Source organism: Silurus aristotelis (genome assembly GCF_946808225.1).
Source record: "Silurus aristotelis genome assembly, chromosome: 28".
In the NCBI taxonomy this organism is placed as follows: Eukaryota; Metazoa; Chordata; class Actinopteri; order Siluriformes; family Siluridae; genus Silurus; species Silurus aristotelis.
This window is the reverse complement of record NC_139601.1, coordinates 15,859,502-15,884,989: the sequence shown is the minus strand read 5'-3', so window position 1 is coordinate 15,884,989 and position 25,488 is coordinate 15,859,502. Positions and strand designations below refer to the sequence as shown.

The 25,488-nt window shown below is 39.8% G+C and overlaps 1 protein-coding gene across 1 annotated transcript; it reads left to right on the top strand.

Annotated features, from left to right (window-relative positions):
- Window positions 1–177: 177 nt before the first annotated feature.
- On the top strand, window positions 178–25,335 carry dennd6a (DENN/MADD domain containing 6A). The gene is made up of 20 exons (XM_083534473.1): window positions 178–572; window positions 2,470–2,508; window positions 2,626–2,668; window positions 8,442–8,554; window positions 9,310–9,390; window positions 11,263–11,368; window positions 12,341–12,420; window positions 12,520–12,579; window positions 12,671–12,726; window positions 14,834–14,956; window positions 15,875–15,970; window positions 16,875–16,969; window positions 18,310–18,372; window positions 18,459–18,523; window positions 18,602–18,691; window positions 19,854–19,907; window positions 21,291–21,400; window positions 22,563–22,665; window positions 22,739–22,813; window positions 22,917–25,335. The coding sequence occupies exons 1-20, from the start codon at window positions 351–353 to the stop codon at window positions 23,046–23,048; spliced, it is 1,806 nt and encodes a 601-aa protein (XP_083390599.1). The 5' UTR covers window positions 178–350; the 3' UTR covers window positions 23,049–25,335.
- The last annotated feature ends 153 nt before the right edge of the window (window positions 25,336–25,488 follow it).

Here is a 25,488-nt window from a genome sequence, read left to right as displayed (position 1 = left end):
GTATTGTATATATTTTAATTAACAGTCCCTGAGCCATATGTTTAAAAAATAATAATATTAATAAACATATATAAAGTATTCTTTTTATTATTATTATTATTATTATTATTATTATTATTATTATTATTATATCGCGATTCCAGCTATGTTATTTCCGTTTCCGTGGAACAGGAATAACCCGGAAGTATGAACATATACCCGGCGGTGCTGTACGTCAGGAGCGTAGCGGCGGTCCGGAATGCGGCTTTGGTTTGGTAGCGTAAACTCCGCGCTGCTCCGATCTCGGCTTAGCTTAGCGCAGCCTGAGGTGACGCTCAGCGACCGGATCCGAGAGCCGCTTGTGTTCGAGGATGGCCTCGCAGGGGTCCGAGGAAATAGCGGAGCAAACCGAGGAGGCCGAGGCAACGCACGACGGGGACTGTTTGAGCATCTCCCCGGCGGAGGAAATGCCCGCTGACGGGCCTGGGGACGGGGAACCCGAACAGCTGCTCCTGCCTTGGGACCGCTTCTCTGCCTGGCTGCACTGTATCTGCGTGGTGGGCTTCGACCTGGAGCTCGGTCAGGCCGTGGAGGTGAGCGGGTCCGGGGTACAGCGCGGGTTGTTTATATCTGCTTTGGTCCATTGATCCTGTGTTCGGTCCGCGGCCTGACCCGCAAGCTCTGTCTCTAACAGCCTGAACCAATACTGACTGGGGATCCTAGCTTAGCTTAGCTTAGCATAGCATAGCATAGCATAACGGATGTCTACTTTAAGCAGCTCGAGCTGTAGGTTCTACAGAGAATAAACCCTTTACAGCTCATTTACTAATCTTATTCTGCTTTATACACTTCATTATAATTAATAGGACTAATTAACTTCAGCCTTTCCGTGTGTGTGTGTGTGTGTGTGTGTGTGTGTGTGTGTGTGTGTGTGTGTGTGTGTGTGAGTGTGAGAGTGATTTCACTGTATGTTTATTCTTGTCTTTCTGCCTTTGTCTGTCTATATGTCAATATGTTTGTCTTTTATGTCTATCTGCTCTTCTGTCTGTCTTTTTGTATGTTTGCTTCTCTGTCCATCTGCCTTTTTATCTCTCTTTCTGTCTGTCTATATGGCTTTCTGTCTCTTAATATAATTGTATATCTGTCGATCTGTTTTGTTTGGCTGGCTGCTTGTTCTGTCTCCATGTTCGTCTCTATGTTTATCTGTGGACTTGTCTTTCTGTCTGTCTGTCTGTCTGTCTGTCTGTCTGTCTGTCTGTCTGTCCTTTTTCCGGTCTGCCTCTTTATTTGTTTAGCTTTTTGGCTTTCTGCTTACCTTTTCACTATTCTATCTTATCTCATCATCTTTTGTTTCCGCCTTTTTTTTTATCTCTCTGTGCACGTTTGTCATTCTCTTTCGATCTGTCCTTTTTTTTAAAACCCATGCCATTCTTCCTATATGTCTTCTGTCTGTGTATATATGTGACCGTCTCTGTCTATTGATGTCTGTGTCTCTCTCTGTCTATGGGTTTGTCTAGATGTGAGTGTTTTAGACCATTTTTTTGTCTATCGGTGTGTGTTTCTCTGTCGCTCTCAGAATGGTATGTCTCTCTCTCTCTCTCTCTCTCTCTAATCCCCTTTTCTCTCAGTGTAATTGCTGAATGTGTAGGTGTTTTGACACCTTGAAAATGTTTCCTTGGCTGAGCTCAGTGTCATTAAACATTCAGCATTGACACTTGGTTGAGATGTACATGTTCAATGTTCACTGTTCCTCATGATTCACTGTTCTAAAGGGCTTGTGTGCATCATCAGAACTTTCACAGGAGCCTGCAAACATTTTGTCTCTTCTCAAAAAGCTAATGTAAAGCATTGCATTATTATTATTATTATTGGTAATATGTAACATAACACAACCTTTATTTCTTACTGATCTTAAGTTTGTTTATATCCACTATAAAGACAAGTATTTGGACACCTGACTTCTCAAGGCGTATGTGCTTTTTCTCCATACTGTTATCACCGAGTTGGAGAGACACAAGTGTATAGGCTTTTTAGATGTGGTATCTTTCAGTATCCTTCACATGAACTTGGAGACACAAACATGTTCCTGGGTGACATGAAGCTTTCAAAGTGTTGCAGTGGAAGATCTCCTGCTATAGAGCTCTGATCTAAACACCTTTAGGATGAATTGGAAATCTGAAGGATGCACCCCCAGGCCTCCTCACCTCAAATACATCAATCTGAATGACAGCTGAATGACAACAAATCTCCACAAGCACACTGCAAAATCTGGCAAATCATCTTCCCAGAAAAGTGATGGTTATTATAGGAGCAGACGTGGGACGGGATGTTCAAAAGGCACATAAGATCTTATGGTCAGGTGTATTGACATTCTGGCCTCTGGTGAAGTAATCAGTAAATTATAAAAGTATTGTATGATATTCCTTAATGCATTTAATAATCAGGTTAGTTTAGTAAATGAGTAATTATAATTTTGTCATTGTTTTGTAGGTTATATACCCTCACCATTCAAAACTTACAGAGAAAGAGGTAGGAGGCATTTCCTGTTTGTTCGATTTAGCTTTTCTTCATATTGTTTTTTTTTTTTTTTTCTCTTATAAATAATTTCTCTTATTTTCCGGATTTTTTTCTCTCTCCCCATTTCAGAAAATGAGCATCTGCTACTTATCATTTCCAGATTCTAACTCGGGTAAGTGTGTTGAATTTTGTATCTACAGCTGGCTGTTGTGTATGAGTGTTATCTGTGCTTCAGTATACGTCATCGAGCAGGGTGTTCTTAGTGCAAATTACAGGTTACACAATCCAGTCTAGTTACATTTGTCACGTATCAGGATTGGTTGTTACTGTATTGAAGGCCATGTACACACACACACACACACACACACACAGAATCGTTCACTACTCCAGCGTATTTCAATAATAGATCATTTCAGCAACATCTCCATTCCTACATATTGTTTATTAACAGTAATTCTTTTCCACTTTCTGGGACTGTTCCAAATATTATTGTCCATTATATACATGTAACGTCTATAAAAGGTCCCAAAACACTGACCCGGTACAGGGCCACACGGAGGGAATAAAAACGTTCCCATTTAAAATAAATATTTTCTATTTTATTGATTTTTAATTTTGCAGGGTATTTGTTTTTCATAAAAGGACCACTTCCGCTTATAACAATTTCCCGGCACATTTTTTAAGCTACGGCTACGCTAATACGGATAAATTCAAAAAACAGTTGTTTCCCCATACGCTGCTCATCCACACCGAAACGTGTCTCTGTACTGCGCATGAGCGAAACATAAGCTGATTCGAACTGCGGCTTTTTCACGGCCCACCGCAAAAACGGAGCATTTCCAAAAAGCTGCATTTTCTTCGAACGAAAGCGCCGTCTCGGTGTGGATGGAAGGTCAAAGCGGAGAGAAAAATATGCGTTTTCGGACGGAACCGTATTAGTATGGACATGGCATAGGTTAGTTATACCCGCCTCCGTGTGGCCATGCACTCTGGAAGCATGTACTCCTGTGTCACATCCTTCACAAGGTCAGCGATTAACCAGTCCGGCATCCATTCCACTCGCTGTAGCATCGTTAAAACAATTTAATATAAACGTGGCTTGAAACTAAACAGATCCAACTTCACAAACACCAAACACACCAGTTCTGATTACTGCTCGTAACCAAGTCCAAAAGATTTCCACTACCTGCATCAGTGCTGCTTGGTCATCTCTGGAATTCATTGATTGCTATACAGAGCAGCAGATAAGCCAGTTTTTAAGGCACTTCCTTGAAGCACATCTCATGCCAGTCCCGCTTTCCTCACTGGCATTTACACGGCCAGATCGATGAGATCAACCCGCTGACGGCTCATTACAGGAAGTGGCTTGTTGGCCAGACCTGAAATGATGTAAACCGTGCACACTGAAATCATTCTTAGAGCCCTGAACATTCATGTGTGGATCCGGGAACGTAATGGTTAAGAGAAAAAGCTCTCGTCATGACTTCAAGTCTCCAAACCTGAAAATGAGAACAGTGTGTGTGTGTGTGTGTGTGTGTGTCGTAATCTCAGAAAGATGCAGCAAGTAATAAAAGTCATTTATTAAAATTAAACAGTTGGAAAAACATTTTGCAACTAATCAGGTTAATTGAGAAGTCAGTTAGATGATTGGGTATAAATAGTGTGTCTTAGAGGGGCAAAGTCTCTCAGAATTAAAGATGGGCAGAGCTTCACCAAATCTGTGAAAAACTGTCTACCAATTGTGGAACAATTTCATCATAATGTTCTTTAACATAAAATTGCAAACTGTTTAATATCTTATCATTAACAGTTCCTAATATCATTAAAAGTTTCAAAGAATCTGAAGAAATCTCTGCACAAGGAACAAGGAGGGAAAACCAATATCAGATGGCTGTGATTTTCTAACTCTCAGGTGCCACTGCTTTTAAAACAGTCATGATTCTGTAATGGAAGTCACCTCATACACTCATTAACACCTCCAGACATCTGTGAACACATGCAGGTTAAATCTCTTTCATGCAAAGATAAAGGTATGCGTGAACATGGTCCAGAAAAACGCCACCATCCTCTCTGAGCTCGTTAAAAATTTACTGAGGACGGATGAATCTAAATTAGATTTTTGATTCAAAACAAGCAAATCCTCTCCTCCGGACTAAAGAGGAGAGGGACCATCCGGCTTGTTAGCTGGCGGTTCACAAGGCCACATCTCATTTTATGTTGTTGTTATTTACATTTTACAGTCACAACTTTTTTTTTTTTTTTTTTTTTTTTTGGAATTTGTGGATGTTTTATTGATCCAGTCAGTTTATTTATTTATTTATTTTTTAATTAGATCTGGATTGAGATTTGCACCAAATTTGTTCAAATATGCGCACTTTTAAAATATGACTGATAAAAAGCATTAAACGTTATAAAGAAGAAGAATCATAAAAAAATTTTCATTGCATCAAAAAAAGGCCATGTTTTTGAAATGGACAGGATGTTGGTGTTTATACAGCAGGAGTGTGAAATGAGCTCTTAATAAGCGATTAAACACACACGATTCAGCCGATGCTGGTGTATTTGTATAGTGACTGGAGGCTCCTTACGATCGGACGTCGTGAAGCGGAGCATCTGGCTCACCTCCATCTCGGCAGCGCCGCATCGATCAGAGCGTCGTCTTACTGAAATACGATGACCGAGCGTTCTCGTCCATGCCCTTCTTCCTATTCAGAGCATTTTACGCTTGATGGAGGAATAAAACAGAGCAGACGTGTGTGTGTGTGGGTGTGTGTGTGTGAGAGAGAGATTGTGTGAAATGATTGCTTGTTCTTTACTTCTTGTTTCCGAACCAGGTTTGTTTTTCTTTACGTATCCGTACACATTTTATTAGAGTATATGACCGTACATGCTGAAACCACAATTAAAAGGTCTTGTTCCACTTTTTAAAGTCGAGCAGTAAATGGGAACTAGTTGTGAGAGGGGAAACGAGAAAAAATCTTTTTACCGTTGTACCGCACCAGCTATGCGATTGGTCTGGGTGATCTCATGAGTCATTTGGTTGCATTCGGGGCTTCCCAACTAATTTGGGCTACTCATATGTTGCGTTGTTAAAATTGTGGATGGAAGGATGCTCGTTCCTTTTGCTGTTCTCTGCTTTGTGTAGTGAAAGTGACTAAATTAGTCAAGAATTTCCAGAGCAAAACCCATTATATGATTGGCTAACTTTTTACTCCGATGTCTCAATGAAGAGACCATAGTCTCTGACCATAAGATTTGTGTGCTTTTTGAACATCCCATTCCACATTTAATCCCAATCCAAATTTGCTGAGCTCCACTCTTCTGGGAAGATGTTCCACTAGATTTTGGGGTGTGTTTGTGGAGATTCATTTAGTCACAAGGGTGTTAGTAAATGCAGGTACTGAGGTAGGGTGAGGTGAGGAGGCCTGGGGTGCAGTCAGCGTTCACATTTATCCTAAAGGTGCTCACTGGGGTTGAGATCAGAGCTCTATAGCGGGAGATCTTCCACTCCAACTCATGTATCTTCATGAAGCTGACTTTGTGCACAGGAGCATTTTAATGCTGGTTTGGGTTTTCTAGTTCAAGTGAAAATGTTCTAATTAACAAAATCCAAAGACATTCTGTCCAATTGTCTTCCTCCAACTTTGTGGTAACAGTTTGGGGAAGAACCACATATGGCTGGAAATGTCAGATGCCCTCAAACTGTAAGCACCAAGTTGGAGGCACACAATTGTATAGTATGTCTCTGGATGCGTTAGCATTTCATACAGCTGACTGCACCCCAGGCCTCTTCACCTCACTACCTGACTTTACTAACAGCTTAGTGTCTGAATGACCCTCCAAAATCCCAGACGAGTGGAGGTTAATTTAAGGGTGAATGGAGACCAAACGTGGAATGAGATGTTCAGAAGGCACAGTCGAATCTTATCATATGTTGGGAGTTTTACGGGTTCTGTTCTATTTCTTGCCATTGTATATAAGCATCAGTGAGTAAAATCTGATGCGGATGTCTACAGGAAGGCAGTAGAAATAAGATGGTGTGGACGAACAAGTCATAGAGTTGCAGCAGTCCAGTCTCGCAATGACGAAGGTCTGAAGAACCAGTGGCGGTCCGTGTGGGCCTGGAAATACACGCTGAAACACATTGGCTCTGGCGCTGGCATGCTGTTTTTGATGAAACCCAGATATTGTAAATAGATGGAAATGTTTGCATAATGTGGGTGGCCATGCCATTCGAGTTCACCCGCCAGTGGGGCTATCGAGGAGACTCCTCTAGAGTGAAGACTGAAGTGAAGCATTACTTTATTCAGATCAGCAGTGTTTTTTATGATAATGGATTGGGGTTTGTTCAGCCTGCTGAAAAATGATTGCTATTTGAATGTAATTTCAGTTTCACTTCAGAGCTCTGGGTGCTATTTATACCGAAATGAATTTTACGTTGGATAAAGTAAGCAAAAAAACCAGGTCTGTGTATACATGCTGAGTTTAGATCGTGTGTGCTAAGGGAATGTTGTACTCAGGTGAGTCTTTACGATCGCTCCAACAAAAAAGTACTCAATTTATCTTTTAAGTGGAGAAAAAAGAAATGGAATGATGATCTTTTATGTAAATAAGTGGATGGGGTTTATTTGGAAAACGGTTGAATAAGGTTGCTCTATATATGTATAAGCACTGCGTCAAATATTTATAGAGTTCTCTAGAAAGATGAGGTAATCCATCTGTCATAGGTCGCTGTTTGACTTCCCTGAACAGAGTCACACACACACACACACAGTCAGAAGGTCACTCCCCACAGCTCATAATCAGAATAAGCCTTTCTCCAACATCTCCACCCACAGAATGCCGAGCGCTTACGTAGGACCAGGTTCCTTTGTTTAACTTTCACCATCGCCAAAACGCATCCTGTTCCAATTCTTGCTTCTTGATCATCTCCGGGACTGGAATGTAGGAAGGGCAGGGAGTCCGTTCACGCTGCTCTGATCTACACGGTGCTGTCTGGCACGGCTTTAAAGCTGAGCTGAAGACTCAATTTGCTGGTGTACATGTTCGTGTAGAGGGTGAGGAATCACGTTCAATGCAAAGGACACATTTACATATTTAAGAGCAGAAACACATTTCAATATAAGACGTAGGTGTTTCCTCAATTTGAATGTCACGCATTGCAGGTCCGACTGTTATATTTGCAGTAGTGTAATATATTATATGTAGTTGAAAGGGAGCTATTTAGTATTGAGACTTACATAGTGATCTGAGGTAAATAAAACGTCGAACTAGGGGTCGCAACCCCATGGGGATTCCCTTGTTTCACAAATGGACCCTGAAAGAAAGTCACTGCTATTTTCAATTATTTTTTTACAACGTTTTCTTAATTTGGAAAGAAGTTTGTGGACACCTGACCACTTTTTGAGCTTCTCATTCCACATTAATCCCCATTCACCATTATAATAACCTCCACTCATCTGGAAAGATGTTCCACTAGATTTTGGAGTGTGCTTGTGAAGATTTGTGTTCATTCAGCAACAAGGGTGTTAGTAAAATCAGGTTTCAATTATGTAGGTGAGGTGAGTGGGTCTGAGGTGAAGTCAGTGTTCTAATTTTCAGGTATTTAGTAGGGTTGAGGTCAGAGCTTCAAACTATGTACACCACATGTTGGAGCTGGCTTTATGCACAGGAGCATTGTCATGCTGGAACAGGTTTGGGTCTCCTAGTACAAGCGAAGGCAAAATTTAATGCCATGACGTCCATACAATTGCGGGACTTCCATAGTTTGGAGAAGAACCACATTCACTGGATACGTTTCTTTACAGGCACCGTTATACTTTATAATCTTCACAGCCAACTGCTCCTTTCCTATTAAAAATGAAGCATCAAATATTCCTGAAGCATCCCAAACGGTTTATAACTGGTGACTTTATGTGCTTCCTGTTTCCACTTTTTATTCACAGGCTGCTTAGGGGACACACAGTTCTGCTTCCGTTTCCGGCAGGCGGCGGGCAGGAAGTCCTCGCTCGGGTGTTTTCTGGATCACTTCGACAGAGACGCACCGGTTTGCCTCAAGGTTGGGAATCTTCAGAAGGAATATTCTTCAGCCGATATATATTTATTCATATATATATATATGAATAAATATATATGTATTAGCGTTGTCAATCAAATATTTTTTTTTTAGGAATTAATTATGGTGTTATAAATTCCGTAAATCATCAGGACACCAAATAGAACTTTTCCTATGTTTCCACACGGACGGTTTTATTTGCCGGATGTGTGCATCATGCTGTATCTTTATTTATTTATTTATTTTGGGTCGTATATATATACTGCAAGTCTCTGATCTATTAACACAGTAGATGGTGGTAATGCTCTATTTATATGCGAACTGCCAATAAAGATGAAGAAGAAGAATCATGGCGGATTTTGGAGCTTGATTTGAGACTTGGCACATCAGTAAAACAAATGTTTAATGATATAAAAAAAAAGTTTATAATTTTTTTAGAATTGAAATAGTATTTATAGAATTTTTAGTCAAGCAAGGATGTCGGGAATAAACAAGTGTTGCGTTGCAGGTTTTAATTTCACCCCATTATATTTATTAATATTTTTTAATAAAAGCGGTCGAACAGAAATGCACGCTGCGTTAATCGTGCGTTACTAAAATCACTGACGCTAAAACGAATTTTTATTTATTAGGGAGTTGTGTATGGATATATAACATCTGCAGAAGATTTGCCATGTGTTTGAATATTACTGTTGTACACTATGAGCTCTAACAGTCTAATGATTACAGAATGCAACTGTTTTTTTTGTGTCTTTTAGAGAGATCAGGGGCATTTCTACGGTTATGTGTACTTCAGACAAGTCCGGGATAAAACGCTAAAGAGGGGCTACTTTCAGAAGGTGAGCTGATTTTACATCGTGTGCATGGAATTCTAGACGATATGACTTGCTGTATACGAGGCATCTATTAATGTAACATACAGAATAAAACGACTCGTACAAAAGAACCGAACAGTGTGTCCATTCGAGTTGTTTAAAATCGTTTAGTCAGTCGTAGAATATCATATAGTTCATCTTAGCACGAGACCAAACGACTCATTAGGCATCTAGCACACACCCCAGACTACTCTGTCTTTTCACTATAATCCTTTAGGCTTCCTTTTGAGTTGCAGATTTAACCTAAGTTTTGCCCTTCTATCCCTTGAGAATCAGTTCCCCCGCCTCATGCCAAGATCCACAGTGCGACTGCAGAGTAAAGCGAGTCTTAACGTCTCTCACGAGCTCCACCGCGTCCCCGCCTCTCATCACCGTCAGTCATGTTAATTAAGGCGACCCGGCTTAGGAGCGCTTCTAATCTACTGCTAATCAAAGTCATTCACGTGGTAAAAAAAATAAATAAATAAAAAAGCAGCGCAGAGGCACAAGGGAGCACTCAGGGCTTTCGAATCTCTTTCTCTTTTCAGTAGTATGAGTCATTCTTGTGGTACAATCGTAATTATCTTTCACACAACGAGAGCGCTACTGTGCAAGTAGAGGTTATGTAACGTTGCCGTGGTAGTGGAAGTGCAATAAAAAATCTGCAGCCACTGGAATTTTCATGAGGGTCTTCATAAAAGGCAAAATGCTCGTTCCTTATCTTCAATATGATTCGCAGTTTTCGTGAAGAATTTTTTAAATTTTTAATTTGCTATATTTCCTGTGAGTGGCCAGAAATGAAGTTTTATGGAGAACCTTCTAACAGTCTAACTTTAATAGAAAGAGGATTGACGGCTGACCTGAAAGCACACAGTCATTAAAAATCCCCTACGAGTAACATGTAGGCCTCTAGTGGGTATGTCTCAATGCACAGAAGAGAAGTGCTCTTACATGTGACCTCGTATCTATGCTTCACTCTCATGAAGTTCATCTTGCAAAGCGTCATACCTGATAGAAATACACTGTGGACAAAAGTATTGGGACACCTGTTTTTTTTTCCCAGCCATATGTGGTTCTTTCTCAAACTTTTACCTCAGAGTTGAAGGCACACAATTAAACAGGATGTCTTTGGAAGCGTTAGCATAAAAAATTTTTTCTACACTTCAACTAGGAGAGCCAAACCTGTTCTAGCACTAAAATGCCTCTGTGCACAAAGCCAGCTCCATTAAGATATGGTTTTCATGGCTTGGAGTGGAAGATCTTGAGTGACCTGCTATTGAGCCCCGTCTTCAACCGTATTAAGCACCTTTGGATGAATTGGATCACTGACTGCACCCCAGGCCTCCTCACCTCACCTACATCAGTACCTGACTTTACTAACACCATCGTAGCTGAATGAATCTCCACAAGTACACTACAAAATGTAGTGGAACATCTTCCCAGAAGAGTGGAGGTTATTGTGATGGTGAATGAGGACTCAATGTGGAATGGGATGTTTAAACAGTGCTTAAAAATCTTGTGGTCAGGTGTCCACAAACTTTTGTCCAAATTGTGTTTCAATTGAACAATCCACGTTCATAAATTTCATTCCACCGGATCCAAAGTCTAATGCTTTAATCTCTAGTCAACTACCTCTGAATTCTCTATTTAGAGTCTGCTAAATCACATCTACTATATTTATGTAAAATGTATTGTTTGTGTTATTAGATATATATATATATATATATATCTCAAGTATTCAAAAACAATTATCTTCACGTGTTGCTAGATTGTTAGCAAAGTGTAATTTTGGTTAGTATTCAGTGCACAGGATAAGAATTTAGTGTTTAATCTTTTGTTTATGTGTGTGTACACCAGTCTCTGGTTCTCATCAGCAAGCTCCCCTACGTCACCTTCTTCCACTCTCTTCTGAAGCTCATTGCCCCTGAATATTTCGAGAAACAGGAGCCATGTTTAGAAGCTGGTGAGTACAGCATGGAAGAATTTAACGTCAGAAAAGCCTTCATTTTAGACTTCATGATTCTGCTTTAGCTGCTCTGGGAGAAAGAATTAAAAATGATGGTATTTTTAGAGACATGCATTCAGGGGAATTCAGGAATTTAATAGCCTTAGTGTTCACTGTGTTGTTCTTTGATATTAATAGGGGTGACATTTCTTTTGAGGATGAAGTACCATGTATTTTTTTTTGGACCAAAAAGGCAAAAATTCTTCAGCTACATGGGCAAAAGTATTTGGACACATACATTTTCCAGCCATTTGTGGTTCTTCCCCAAACTTTTACCTCAGAGTTGGAGGCACAACATTGTATACAATGTCCTTGGATGTGGTGGCATGAAATTCTCCCTCCACTTGAACTAAGAGACCCAAACCTGTTCCACCATGACAATGTTTCTGTAAACAAAGGGAGCTCCATGAGGATATGGTGTGTACATGGTTTGGAGTGGAAGATCAACTGCTATAGAGCTCTGAAATCAACCCTATTGGGATAAACACTGCCTGCACCCCCAGGTCTCCTCGACCTACATCAGTACCTGACTTTACGAACACACCTTTGGCTGAATGTGCACATATCTACACATTCTAAAATCTAGTGGAACATCCTCCCTGAAGAGTGGAGCTTATCTGAACAGCAAACAGGGACAAAATGATGAATGGGATGTTACGGTCAGGTGTTCACAAACGTTCTCCCGTATAGTGTGAAAATCAAATTTGAGTTTTCGAATCAGGTTTAAGTTTTCTCATATATCAGGGATATTTGAATGATTGCATATTCAATGAAATCATATAAATGTTATTTATTATCAACAGGTTGAAATCTTTTGTGTTCTCCACCTGTGCTTTTGGCTTTACTTCTAGAAAATATCATTCGATTAAACAGTCAGCGTAACACATTCAAGATTCTTTACAAATCTTCATTTATTTATCGCCTCTTTAGCTTGCAATGATGTCGACCGCTGGCCGACACCATATCCAGGAAAAATCTTGTCTCTCCCGATCATGGGCGTCGTCATGAAGGTAACAGCTTCGCTCGCTTTTAGTTCTGTCTCCGATGACTTATTGCTGCCCAGGAATTCATTAACACTTTTTTTTTTTTCTCTCTCTCTTTCTTCTCAGCTGCGTATACCGACGTGTTATGACAAGCCGGGAACCTCACAGCTTGTGCAGTCCACCTCGGTAAGACGAACGTCAGTGAGAACTGCATGTCCCGATGCTCCGCTTCTCTGCATTTTGATGTTTAACTATCGAATGTGCCCCTTTTTTGCAGAGCGACAGTCTTGTGTCTGTCGTACTTCCTACAATCCATGAAGTGGACCTGTTTAGGTAATGCTATTCTCCTGTGTATTTATACTGGAACATGACCATCACCTCAGGATTTATATCTTTTATTCATATAATAGCTATGTTGTCTCTCCTGCCTGGTTTTTTTTACAGTAATAGTGATTAACACACATAAGGGTTTATGGGAAATTGCTGACACTGCCATCTTGTGGTAATTGTTGAAAGTACAGATGTCGGTGTGTCCTTGACTGCAGTGTTTACACACTGCTTGTATTTGGTTGCTGTGATACCTCTGGAGGGAGGGAGGGAGGGAGGGAGGGAGGGAGGGAGAGGGAGAGAGAGAGAGAGAGAGAGAGAGAGAGAGAGAGAGAGAGAGAGAGAGAGAGAGAGAGAGAGAGAGAGATGGCTTGTTGTTGTATATGTGAGTTATCCTGGGTAATCTTACAGGTCGTGGATTTTATTAGCTACTAGATGCCTTTTAAAATCCTTGCAGAATACATTTATTTTATACATATTTCTATTAAACGTGTGTGATGTCTTCTTATTAGACAAACCAAAGTGAACCGTAAACTTGAAATTATAAGGAACAAAACTTATAAGCACTAAACGTATAAACTCATTTATACACCCTCGTTAGCGCTCTATTGTTAAAAGCGCTATACAAATAAAAATGTATTGAATCGAACACATGCAAGTCAGGAATGTATGATGATGTGTTACTAGGAGAGGATGGTGTTAAAACAACCCGGGGGGAAAAAAATGGACGTCTAGACAGTTGATTTAACAACCGGAACCCACACTTTCTCCACATGGGCATAGTCTTTTTGCATTTGTTCTTCTGCTGCATGTCACCCCATCAAGGTGATTCCCATTAAAGAGCAGTTAAACAGCAAAAGGGTTTACTAAAGATCCTTTATTCCAAAGTATCCCTTTGTGCATGTAGTGCAAGTTAACTCCTCCTATTATCTCTCAAGATGAAAAGAAGACCTTTATGGACCCAGGCTGTGGAAAGAATTTCCCCTGGGTATCTCAGTATACTGAAGAAATCTCGCCTCCATTTTGCTTTATATCTATCCTGTAATTAAATGTCTCATGCAGTACTCTCGACCGGCATCACCATTTAATGCACTCTGACTCTGAGCTTGATCAGCAGGGGAGGATTTAGTCTGTCCTGCATGCGCACTTGAAATATCTGCACCAGCTGTCATTTTAAAAAGATCTGGACGCAAAAGCCAACCTGCGCAGAGCTGTAAATCACCCCAATTTAAAATGGCACAATATCCGACACCAGCTTGAGGTACATCCTTAGTGCTCTTTTAATCCAGTGCTTTTTTTTCTTTCCCTCCTCTGAAATGTGAAAGAGAACTGGGTGGGAATTGTAAGTGTCGGATGTGATTAATACACAGATGTGAAGGCAGAAGGGCAGGAGTGGAGAGGCACTTGGTGGTCTGTGTTCTTCAAGGCTGATTTCCATCTGTTCATGGTTTCTTTCCTGCCATGTTGGATGTTCCCACGTGCTGGAAAAAAGGACTAACATATGTACATGATGCAATCATTTTATATAAATATACTGATCAGACATAACATTAGGACCATCTGCATAATATTGTGTTGGTCCCCCTTTGCTGCCAAAACAGTCCTGACCCGTCGAGCATCAACAGCATTGGCCCATGTCACACTCGCTCAAATCCTTACACTCGCCTATTTTACCTGCTTCTAACACATCAACTTTGAGGTCACCTTAAAGGTATGAGGTTTTAATTTTTGAACAATAATAATATAAAAAAAAAAAATTCCCATGGACAAAAAAAAAAATGCGATTTGTGCACCCTGAAAAATTAAACTAGATATAAACTGGATTTTCTTCTCATACAAGATGATCTTTAGAACCTGAGGTCATGTGCAATATAATATTCATATTATAATTATTAATATATAAAAATATAAATTATAATATTCATATTATAATTATTATAATATAAAGTATAATTTTATTGTAACGTGTGTTTTGTTGTTTTTTTCCTCCCTAATTTAGTTGTCAGCCATCACGTCTAAATGTGCCGTATTTTTATAACAAACTTTCACGATGATGTAAAGATGCGTAAGGAACGCATTTCCTGACCGGACGATTCCCTCGTTTGTGCCGCAGGTGTTTCTACCCCGTGTTCTTTCATATCCAGATGTTGTGGGAGCTGGTGTTGCTCGGGGAAGCGCTCGTCGTAATGGCACCGTCGCCGGCGGAGTCGTCGGACACGGTACTGGCGTTAGTCAGGTGAGCGGGAGATGAATAATACATTTGATATTCAGTGGTGTTCTATGGTCTTGGGTGCAGTAAGATGATATGGATGTGCTGTAGGTACAGACATCAGCACGCAAGAAACATCTCTAATCGATATTGCATTTGTGTTGATTCTGTTGGACAGAATAGATTTTCTCATTTTAATGCCAGTAATCATTATGCAGTTAATGATCCGTCCGTCCGTCCGTCCGACCATCCATCCATCCATCCATCCATCCATCCATCCATCCTCTCACACTCTCACATCCATCCATACTCACTGTGTTTCCAAAAGTATTGGGTCACCTGACCTTTCCTGCTATATGTGGTCCTGCTATATGAGCTCCTTGAAGATCTGGTTTACATGCTTTGGTGAGGAAGATCTTGAGTGGACTGCTATAGAGCTCTGATCTCATCCCTACTAAACACCTTTGGGATGAATTGGAATGCTGACTGCACCCCAGGTCTCCTCACCTGCATCAGTACCTGCATTTTGTAACACCTTTGTAGCTGATGAACACAAATGTGCATTAGCACATTCCAAAATCTAGTGGAACATCTTCCCAGAAGAGTGGAGGGAATTATAAGAGCGAATTGGGACTAAATGTGGAATGCAATGCTCAAAAATCACATACTGTATTAATGACCAGGTGACCCAATACTTTTGGCGATATAGTGTATCTATCTATTGATATTAACACAGTCTAATATTCTACTAGATATATATCATAATCTTGGCTGCTTCACGGAAACACTCTTAAATATGCATCTGGTTGTACTGATGTCATTATTATAATAATAATGATCTTCTGATGACATTTGGTGACATTTTCTGTAAGATGGTTATGTAAATTTTTGGAAGGAGTCTCCACTGTGAGAGCCAGTTACAGTGTGACCTTTTGTCATTATTAGCTGTATCGCTCCACTACGGTACTGCAGCGACTTCCGGCCCTACTTCACCATCCATGACAGCGAGTTCAAGGAGTACACGACCCGAACCCAAGCTCCGTGAGTGCCCCTTACCCTTCTTCACACCTCCGTTACACTCTTAGGGGTTCCACAACCGGAGCATTTGATCTAAACTGCAGAAAAGAACCAGGCTATGGGTTGTGGCTTGCTAGTTTTTTTTTTTTTGTTTTCTTCTTGGATTTGTTTACGTTTATTTGGTACTGTTGACAAAGCTGCAGCATGTCCTGTCCTTGCTGCTCAGGATTGACTCATTTTCTTTCTGGAACAGTTCTGCGCTAACAGTGAGACCTCGTCACTGTGATCGCAAGCCTTGTGACTGATATTAGAGTTAACTGAATCAGTGTAACATTTATTTACAAAGCCTCTATTCACTAAAGCCTGGAATTTTACATTTATTTTATCCCATTGATCTACTCCACTCTTTTGGTAGGGTTGCAAAATTCTGCCATTTTTAAAGACTGGAAACTTGGGATTTAATGTGAATAAACTGGGAATTTACAATATTGCAGTTTAGCCATTAAAAGGAAACTTAATTAATTGTTATTATTATTATTATATATTTATTTATTTATTTGTAAAATTCAGTGGGTGTGGCTTATATTTGGGTGCGCTTAATAGTCCGGACATTACGTTAATATAAAACAAAAATTAAAATATTTTATAGTTGCTAACAATGTATTTGTGTGTGTGTGTGTGTGTGTGTGTGTGTGTGTTTTTAATGATGTGATAACTCTTAAATTTAATTCTTAATGGTCTTAAAAAAAAGTCTTAAATTTGACTTAAAAACCCTGTTATATAGTCCATTTATTATACTTACTGTAAAGGAATTAAATCATGGTGCTTCGATTGCTTATGTCTTAACTATATGTAGAACTGACATTAGACTCACAATCACTCTGCAGCAGCGTGTTTTACATTTGTACATTTTTACATTTGTTCTCAGGCCGTCTGTCATCCTGGGAGTAACGAATCCTTTCTTCGCCAAAACACTTCAGCACTGGCCTCACATTATCCGCATTGGAGACATGAAGCAAACAGGTAAATGTTTATAGTTTAGGTTAAGGTTATGCGTGAAAAAATAATCGATTCACTTGGTTTAGCATGCGTCGTGTCCTTCGGATTGGATTATGAAGTTGTCTAATTCAATTACTGACCACTTGTAGATGGATGGATGGATGGATAGATGGAAAGAGAGTAAAAACTCTCATTGTATAGTGAAGGTACACAGCAACAAAAGCATCTTCCAGAAGTGCAAATAGTGGCAACTGTGCAAATTGACAAGTGCTCATAAATGTACAGCATGTTTTATATATAGTTATATATACTACATTTCTACTATGTTGCCAAAAGTATTGGGTCACCTGACCTTTCCTGCTATATGTGGTTCTTTTCCAAACCGTCACCACAAAGCTGATGAACACACATATCCATAAGCACACTCCAAAATCGAGTGAATCACCTTCCCAGAAGAGTGGAGTGAATTATAAGAGGAAATTTGGACTAAGTGGAATGCGATGCTGAAAAATCACATTCTTATGACCATGTGACCCAATACTTTTGGAAATATGGTGTATATATGTGTGTGAGAGAGAAATGGTGACTGATACTTAGACTGATACTCCTCTCTTTCCACCTTGGTGTGGTGAACACAGCTCACTGATCTGAGAGCGTCTGAGCGAGTTGTTCTTTATCTGGGTCTATGTGACAGGAAGTATAAGTATAAATCTGTGGGGTTTTGTGGGTTGTAGCATTTTTTTTGCTATGAAACTAATGGCACGAACTGAGCCAGAGAAGAGAAATTAAGTGCTGCTGAGGTACTAAGTTTACGTTTAAATACATGACCAACATCTAAAAAATATATATATATCAGATATACCATATAGACAAAGATCTGTGGATTTCTGCCCATGAAATTCATGTGCTTTTTGAACATCCCATTTCACATTTAGTCCCAATTTGCTAGTGGAAAATGTTCCACTAGATTTTAAAACGATTCAAGCAATCAAAATTTATCCCAGTAGGGTTTGTGGTCAGAGCTCTATAGTAGGCCACTCAAGATCTTCCACTTCAACACACGTGAAGCATAATTCCATGCAGCTGGTTTGAGTCTCCTAGTTAAACACATTGTTCAATTCGGTTCCTCGGATTTTGTGGTAGCAGATTTTAGAAAATCCACATATAACTGGAAAAGTCAGGTGTCTCTATACTTTTGTCCATATAGTATATAATCTATGATCATGTTAAATCGATAACCCTAGAAGATATTATGGAATCCAAGTGGCTGAAAAACACATGGTAGCTTGTATCTGTCAATTCTACAAATAACAACGTGGCTCAGAAATTTTTTTTTTTTTTTTTCCCCATTTCCCCGCAAGCAGAAATGGCCAAGCAGATGAAGGTGAAGAAATTAAAGAATCTGAAAACTCTGGATTCCAAACCAGGTGAACACGCGACTCTGCCGCCTTTCCTTCGAAACCATCTCGAATGCGCTACATAATGAAATAACAGTCTCGTTTTGCATGAACAGGTGTATACACTGCATACAAGCCTTTTCTGAACAAAGATGACGACATCATTAAGCAGCTCCAGAAGGTATGCAAACACCATCACGTCACACGTCGCCTCATTTGAGCTGCTCAAATATCGCTTCATGTCTGTAATTGTTCTCAGGGAGTTCAGCAGAAACGTCCATCCGAGGCCCAGAATGCCATTTTGCGTCGGTATTTCCTGGAACTGACGCAGAGCTTCATCATTCCCTTGGTGAGAAATCGCACAAGATGCCAAATGATTGATTTGAAAATAAGGGAATTTCCAGACTGAAAACTTTCCATGGGAATTAACGGGAAAATATGTATGGGAATTAACGTGAATTAATTGGAATAAACTGGGAATTTACAAAATTGCAGGTTAGCCAATAAACAGGAATATATTCAAATACAGTTGGAAAAAATCTTGCAGGATTATTTGGGTTAAAACAACCAAATTTAGTGCAATTTATCTTGAATTTAATGAGGCCACACACCCCTATATGCACCTTAGTTCCTCCATAACACAACACGATTAACGTTTTATTCTTTATTAATGAAAATGATATGATATACAGCATCGTTATGGTTTCTGTAGATTTGTGTGTGTGTGTGTGTGTGTGTGTGTGTGTGTGTGTGTGTGTGTGTGAGTGTGAGTGTGAGAGTGAGTGAATGTGGGCAAGTGAATAGAAGAAACCTCAGGAGAATGTGGTGCTTTCTGACAGAGCTTCAGGCTCACTTTATTTCTCCTACTTGCACTTTTCAGTGTGTTTGCACCCCTTCAACAGAAAGTCCAAAAATAAACACCATCTTGATATTTTAGTGCTTTCGCCTCAACACTTTCCAAACTCTCACTCTGACACATGGGGGGGGGGGTGTTTTATGTGTAACCTCTGTCAGCCCCCTCTCTGTCACTTTTCTTCCTTTCTCTCTTAGTCTCTCTCTTTCTCTGCTTCATGCCATTCTCTCTCACAGACACAAACACACTGTGATCACAGGTGAGAATCATCAGTCATTACCTGCTAGTTCACCCTTCCTCCTTTTAATCTACAGCTCACCTGTAATCACATCACATGAGCCTTGTTTTCCCCTTTCTACCTGGAAGAAAACATCCTTAGGTACGGATGTATTTTTGCTGACTAGGAGTAGATTTGATTGATGTGATGAGGGAGACCTGTAGTAAGGATGAAGGGGATCTGTAGGGTGTGTACGACAGGTGATTTGTCATGCAGCTGTGAATAGAAGTGGTGGGAAAAAAAGGCTGGGTGAGAATTTCCCTATAAAACAGTAAAAATGCAAAAGTCTGGTCATTTAGCTACAAATTTACTATTAGATTTTGTGTAGTGAAATAAAATGTTGCTTACTGATCTGTGAATGTGTGTTCGTTAATGTTGTAGGAGCGCTACGTGGCCAGCCTCATGCCTTTACAGAAAAGTATCTCTGCCTGGAAAGTAAGATATATATATTTATTACATTACACACACACACACACACACACACACGCAGGTTAAGTAAAAAAACACTGATGATCTCTTCATCATGGCACCTGTTTTTAGGTGGGGTATTATTAAGCGTTAGGATTTAAGTGACTTTGACAAATTGTGGCGTCTAGACGTCTGGGTCAGAGCATCTCCAAAACTGCAGCTCTTGTGGGATGTTCCTGGTCTGCAGTGGTCAGTGTCTATCAAAAGTGCTCCAAGGAAGAAACAGTGGTGAACCGGCGACAGGGTCGTGGGCGGCCGAGGATCATTGATGCACGTGAAGTGAAGGCTGGCACGTGAGGTCCGATACAACAGACGAGCTCCTGTAGCTCCAAACTCTGAAGAGGTTCATGCTGTTGATGCTTGACGCGTCAGGGCTGTTTGGGCAGCAAAGGGTGGACCAACACAATATTAGACTCACAATGTTATGCCTGATTTGTGTATGTATATATATTTATATGCATATACATGTTTTTTTGGTTGTTTTTTTTTTTGCTTTGCACTTTTCTCAATTGTGTTGTGATGAGTATGGTCTGAAAATCCGGGATTCGGTTCTTTCAAATTGGAAACAGACGGGTATTAGAATTTTGAAACATCATTATCTGAATATTTTGTGATGTTATCCATCACCTGCGTCGTACAAAGGTCAGATTTGACTCCTGCCTGATGTCTTCTATTGAATGTGCCAGGTTTTAGATAAGTGTTGATCCAAAACCTGGTTCTCAGTGTCTCAAATTAATATACCTCGTTGGAACGCACTACTCTAAACAGTTCAGGGCTCTAACACACCTGATTGAAATCAGGATCTAATTAGCAACCTATACTGTGTTTGAAGTGGGTGTGTTGGAGCTCGAAAGAGTACAAGCTGTTCTGTAGTACCAGGTTTGGGAGTAGGCGCCCTCTGGTGGTTGAATTAGTTATGAGATCATAGTAACTTCCTGCTCATTCTGCTGAATTTAAGTTTAGTTTACAATTTATTTGACACACTGATTGTGATTTATATTAAAGTATGTTAATAATGTTAATGTTGAAGTACAGACAACACTTTGATGGATCAAATCTGAAGAGGACCGTCAGGTTTTGCAAACATTTAAAGAGTCCGTGCTCCCTCTTGAGTGCACAGTATCATTATAACGAAAAGGGGACGAACTACATACTTATACGAATGTACATTTATACTCAAGTTGTTGTCAATTAAATGATTAGTCTAATTATGAATCTATGAGAGTTTTGGAGCTCAGTTGGAGTTATTAGAAATGCTTCTACATACTTTTAACTCTTGCTGTTATTTCTCTTCCTATCTCGTACGCATTCTTATTTTTGTTTTCTTTTTTCCCCCCCATCTCATCTCAGAGTCCTCCTCATCTCAAGCCTTTTGTACAGGAGGAGTTTATGAAGACGCTGGAAAAGGCCGGACCTCAGCTCACATCTCGGCTCAAAGGGGACTGGATTGGTCTTTATAGGTACATTTATTTATTTAGTTATTTATACCTACAAGCCAAGGTGGAAGTAAAGCCTTTAAATACACACAGTTCAGGGACCTTATTGCATTTGGTTGTGTTTTTGCATCTAAATATACACACTCTTTTTGCACAAAGCTTGTAGACACTCGACTATAAGGTTCATATGTACTTTTTGAGTTCAGAGCTCTGTAGCAGGAGATATTAACATTTGTGAACATCAACAGTTTACAATTTAAATAAAATTAAATAAAAAATTTAAAAATAAAATAGATTAAATGAATGCTAAATGCTTTTTTTATTATATTGATTAAATTAAGTAATTGATTAAATTAGCACGAATTTTTAAACGCACGACGATGCCAAAAGATAAACTCCCGAGAGAAATTGTTGTGTAAGGAAGGAGGAAGACGGTGAACAATGACTTTCTTGGTAGGCTACTGTTTAGATACAAGCCGTGTAACAGACACTGTCTTTCATTAAAGCCTGTGTAAAGTTTATTAGTTTCAGTGTAGACATGCGGCTTATAGACAGGTGCGGCTTATAGACAGGTGCGGCTTATAGACAGGTGCGGCTTATAGACAGGTGCGGCTTATAGACAGGTGCGGCTTATAGACAGGTGCGGCTTATAGACAGGTGCGGCTTATAGACAGGTGCGGCTTATTTATGTTCAAAATAAAAATCTTTGTTAAATTCAGTGGGTGGGTCTTATATTTGGGTGCGTTTAATAGTCCGGAAATTACGGTAATTACAATAAATAATAACATTTTCTGAAGATATGATCTTCTTAACTGTTTAAATTCATTCACTTCCTCAATATGCAGAGCTGTCAGGATTTTCACCTTTTAAGAGAAATATATATATATATATATTAGTAATAAATTTTATTAGGCATCATGTGCATGCCCTTATGTTAATTTCTCTTTGCTATGTTTAAATGCCAAAGACTTGCCAAAGCATGTTGTTTGTAAATATTATAGTAAAACCACAAATCCCCTTATCGTTATATAACAAAAATATTATAGTAAAACCTCCCCATATCTTTATATAACGAAGTTGATTCTCTTAAACACTTTTTTCTTGACCAAATCAAACGACGTCGTGGCAAATAATCCGAAATGTTCTTTTGTTCTGCATCTTTTCCCCCCCGGTGCCTAAACCGCAGACAATTCCTCAAGTCTCCCAACTTCGACGGCTGGTTCAGAAACCGCAGGAAAGAGATGATTCAGAAGCTGGAGGCCCTGCATCTCGAGGCGCTTTGCGAAGAGGTAAGAACCGATCACATGTAACACACTTTTTGAAGATCTGTTATCTCTGAGCTCGTGTAAATCTCTGTCTCAGGATCTCCAACAGCGCATTCAAAAACACACTGAAGTGGAGACTGTAGATCTTGTTCTCAAGCTGAAAGATAAACTGGTTGGTATTTTCATCATTTTTTTTTTTTTCACTTCAATGCATGTTTTTGTCCTCCGCCTTAAACAAACCGAGCTTTTGCCATAATCTGATTCCTGTTTTCCAGACGCAGGCTGAGCGAGAGAAGCTGCCGGTTGGAGCAGGAACGCTGGCCAAACTTCAAACCCACATCGACTCCATAATCCTCTCGCTTCCCGAGGACCTGCAGGGCATCCTGCACAAACCGGCCACGCCGTGACACAAACTCTACCGAGGACGAGGCGACCGAGTCCATCAAGGGTTTGGGGTTTGAGTTAAACACCACTACTGCTCCACGTGTGCACATTTTTCTGCAAACGCAGATTGAACGAGCTGAACTGTGCTGCAATGCTGGCATTGCCCGAGCTCAGACGAGGCGGAAATCAGCCTGATGAGGTGTATCGACGACTCTTCGTGTCTCACTATGTGAGCCATGTTTGCTTGTTTTTAAACATGGAGATGAACCAAGTTGGACAAGAACCACTATAAATGAATCTAAAGCGATGTTTAATGCAGTGTGGTCTAGATTTCAGGTTCTCTATTGTCCAGAAACCTGTCTTTTTATTAATAGGTATAAATGACAAGTCTGGAATGAAGAGACACGTTTTTGTTTGATGAAGTTGACCGTGATTTAATACGTAATAATTTCGTTCAGAATGATCGACACTAACAGAAGACTCACGTGTCCTGTGACATCAGGGACAATCTGACACTTCATTCTGTTATATCAGAGGGGGCCATGCAACATGTACACCTTCTCATCATTTATCATTAATGAGTGTAAAATCTTGCCTTTTTTTTTTTTTTATTGATTGCAATTATATTCTTTTAAAGTAATGAATATATTCAGAGTTAAAAAAAAAAATACCATTGCCTACACCAGTGGTGTCCAATCTTTTCCACAAAGGGGTCGTGTGGGTGCAGGGTTTCATTCCCCTTATCAAAGGCCACGCAATTAAAAATGAAAATCTTTATATTCAAACAGAGAGAATTTGGTGTGGACTTGTGTGGTTGGAATGAAACCCTGCACCCACACCGGCCCTTTGTGGCAAAAATTGGACACCCCTGAACCACAGGATCCCATTTCTGGTCCCGGGTACTTTAAAGCTTTACACCAACCAGGCATTACGTTACTACATTATAACATAATGACCAGTGAGTAATTGAAAAAAAACACACTGGGTATCTCTTCATCATGGCACCTGCTAGTGGGTGGGATTTATGAGGCAGCAAGGGAACATTTTGTCCTCAAAGTTGATGTTAGAAGCAGAAAAAATGGACGAGCGTCAGGATTTGAGTGAGTTTAACTAATTGTGATGTCTAGACGTCTGGGTCAGAGCATCTCCAAAATTGAATCTTGTGGGATGTTCCCGGTCTGGTCAGTATCTATCAAAAATGGTCCAAGGAAGGAACCGTGGTGAACCAGCAACAGGGTCGTGGGTGTCCGAGGCTCATTGATGCACGTGCGGAGCGAAGGCTGGTCCGTGTGATCCGATCCAACAGACGAGCTCCTGTAGCTCAAAACGCTGAAGACGTTCATGCTGCTAATGCTCGATTGGTCACGACTGTTTTGGCAGCAAAAGGGGGGACCGACAATATTAGACAGGTGGTCATGATGTTAAGCCTGATCGGTGTATAACCTGGTAAAGAGCTCCCTCTAGGGGTTTAGCTGGTAAGTTCGCTGTAAGATCGTAGTGTTTTGAGACTGGTTTTATTCGGTCTGTGAGATTGACCCTGATGTATATGACGATTCATCTTGGCTCTAGCAGCTGTGGTTTCACATCTGTATATCAGCCTATTGATAGTGATTATGTCTGATTAGATGTGCATGAAGTTAATTTTAAAGCTCCTGCGAATCGTAGAGTCCTGCAAGCGTTCTTCAATCATGTGCCTTGTGTTGTGATGAGGAGCGAAATGTTGACCAAAGATACCTTCAAAGATTTATTTATTTATTTTTAAAAGCACAGACACTGACACCTGAAGAAATACTGTCGGAATTGGTTGAGTGATTATCGTCCAACTTCATCATCTGGTTTTGTAGGCTTCTGTAGACACCGGAAACGCTTTCGGTCTGACAGCATAAAAAAAAAAAAAAACACTTGTGTTTTCTACGTACAGAGGAGCTTATTTTAACACGCTTACGTTTTATACGAAAGTAAATGGATATTCTCTTTCGTAACACAAGCGCCGACTCAACAGTATTTTGTAACACTGGTATTTTTTTTTATCCTAATGATCATTTCTATAAGAAGTAAAAATGTATAGTCGGTTATGGTATAATCCAATAAACGAACGAGTATGACTCTGTATACAGTGTATAAAGAAGCACAGATTTAACACACGATCAGTGACGAGTTCGATATTTTTTGGCAGTTCTATTTTTTTTCTATTAAAGCCATAACCACTAACGATGTTCCAGTACGCATTACATGTATGTCATGTTTCATACGCATTACCATTTTCTCCATCATGGTTTTTTAAATTGTAAATAAATACAAACAAACTGACTGTTGTGTATTAATTCTTTTCTTCATCTAAATTTAGTCTAGTAAGCCAAATTTTATAGTGCAGCTTTTTTATATTTTGATTTATTTATTTATTTTTAATAAACGTACACTTCAATTCCACAAGTATTTGGACACCTGACCTTTTACAGCCAT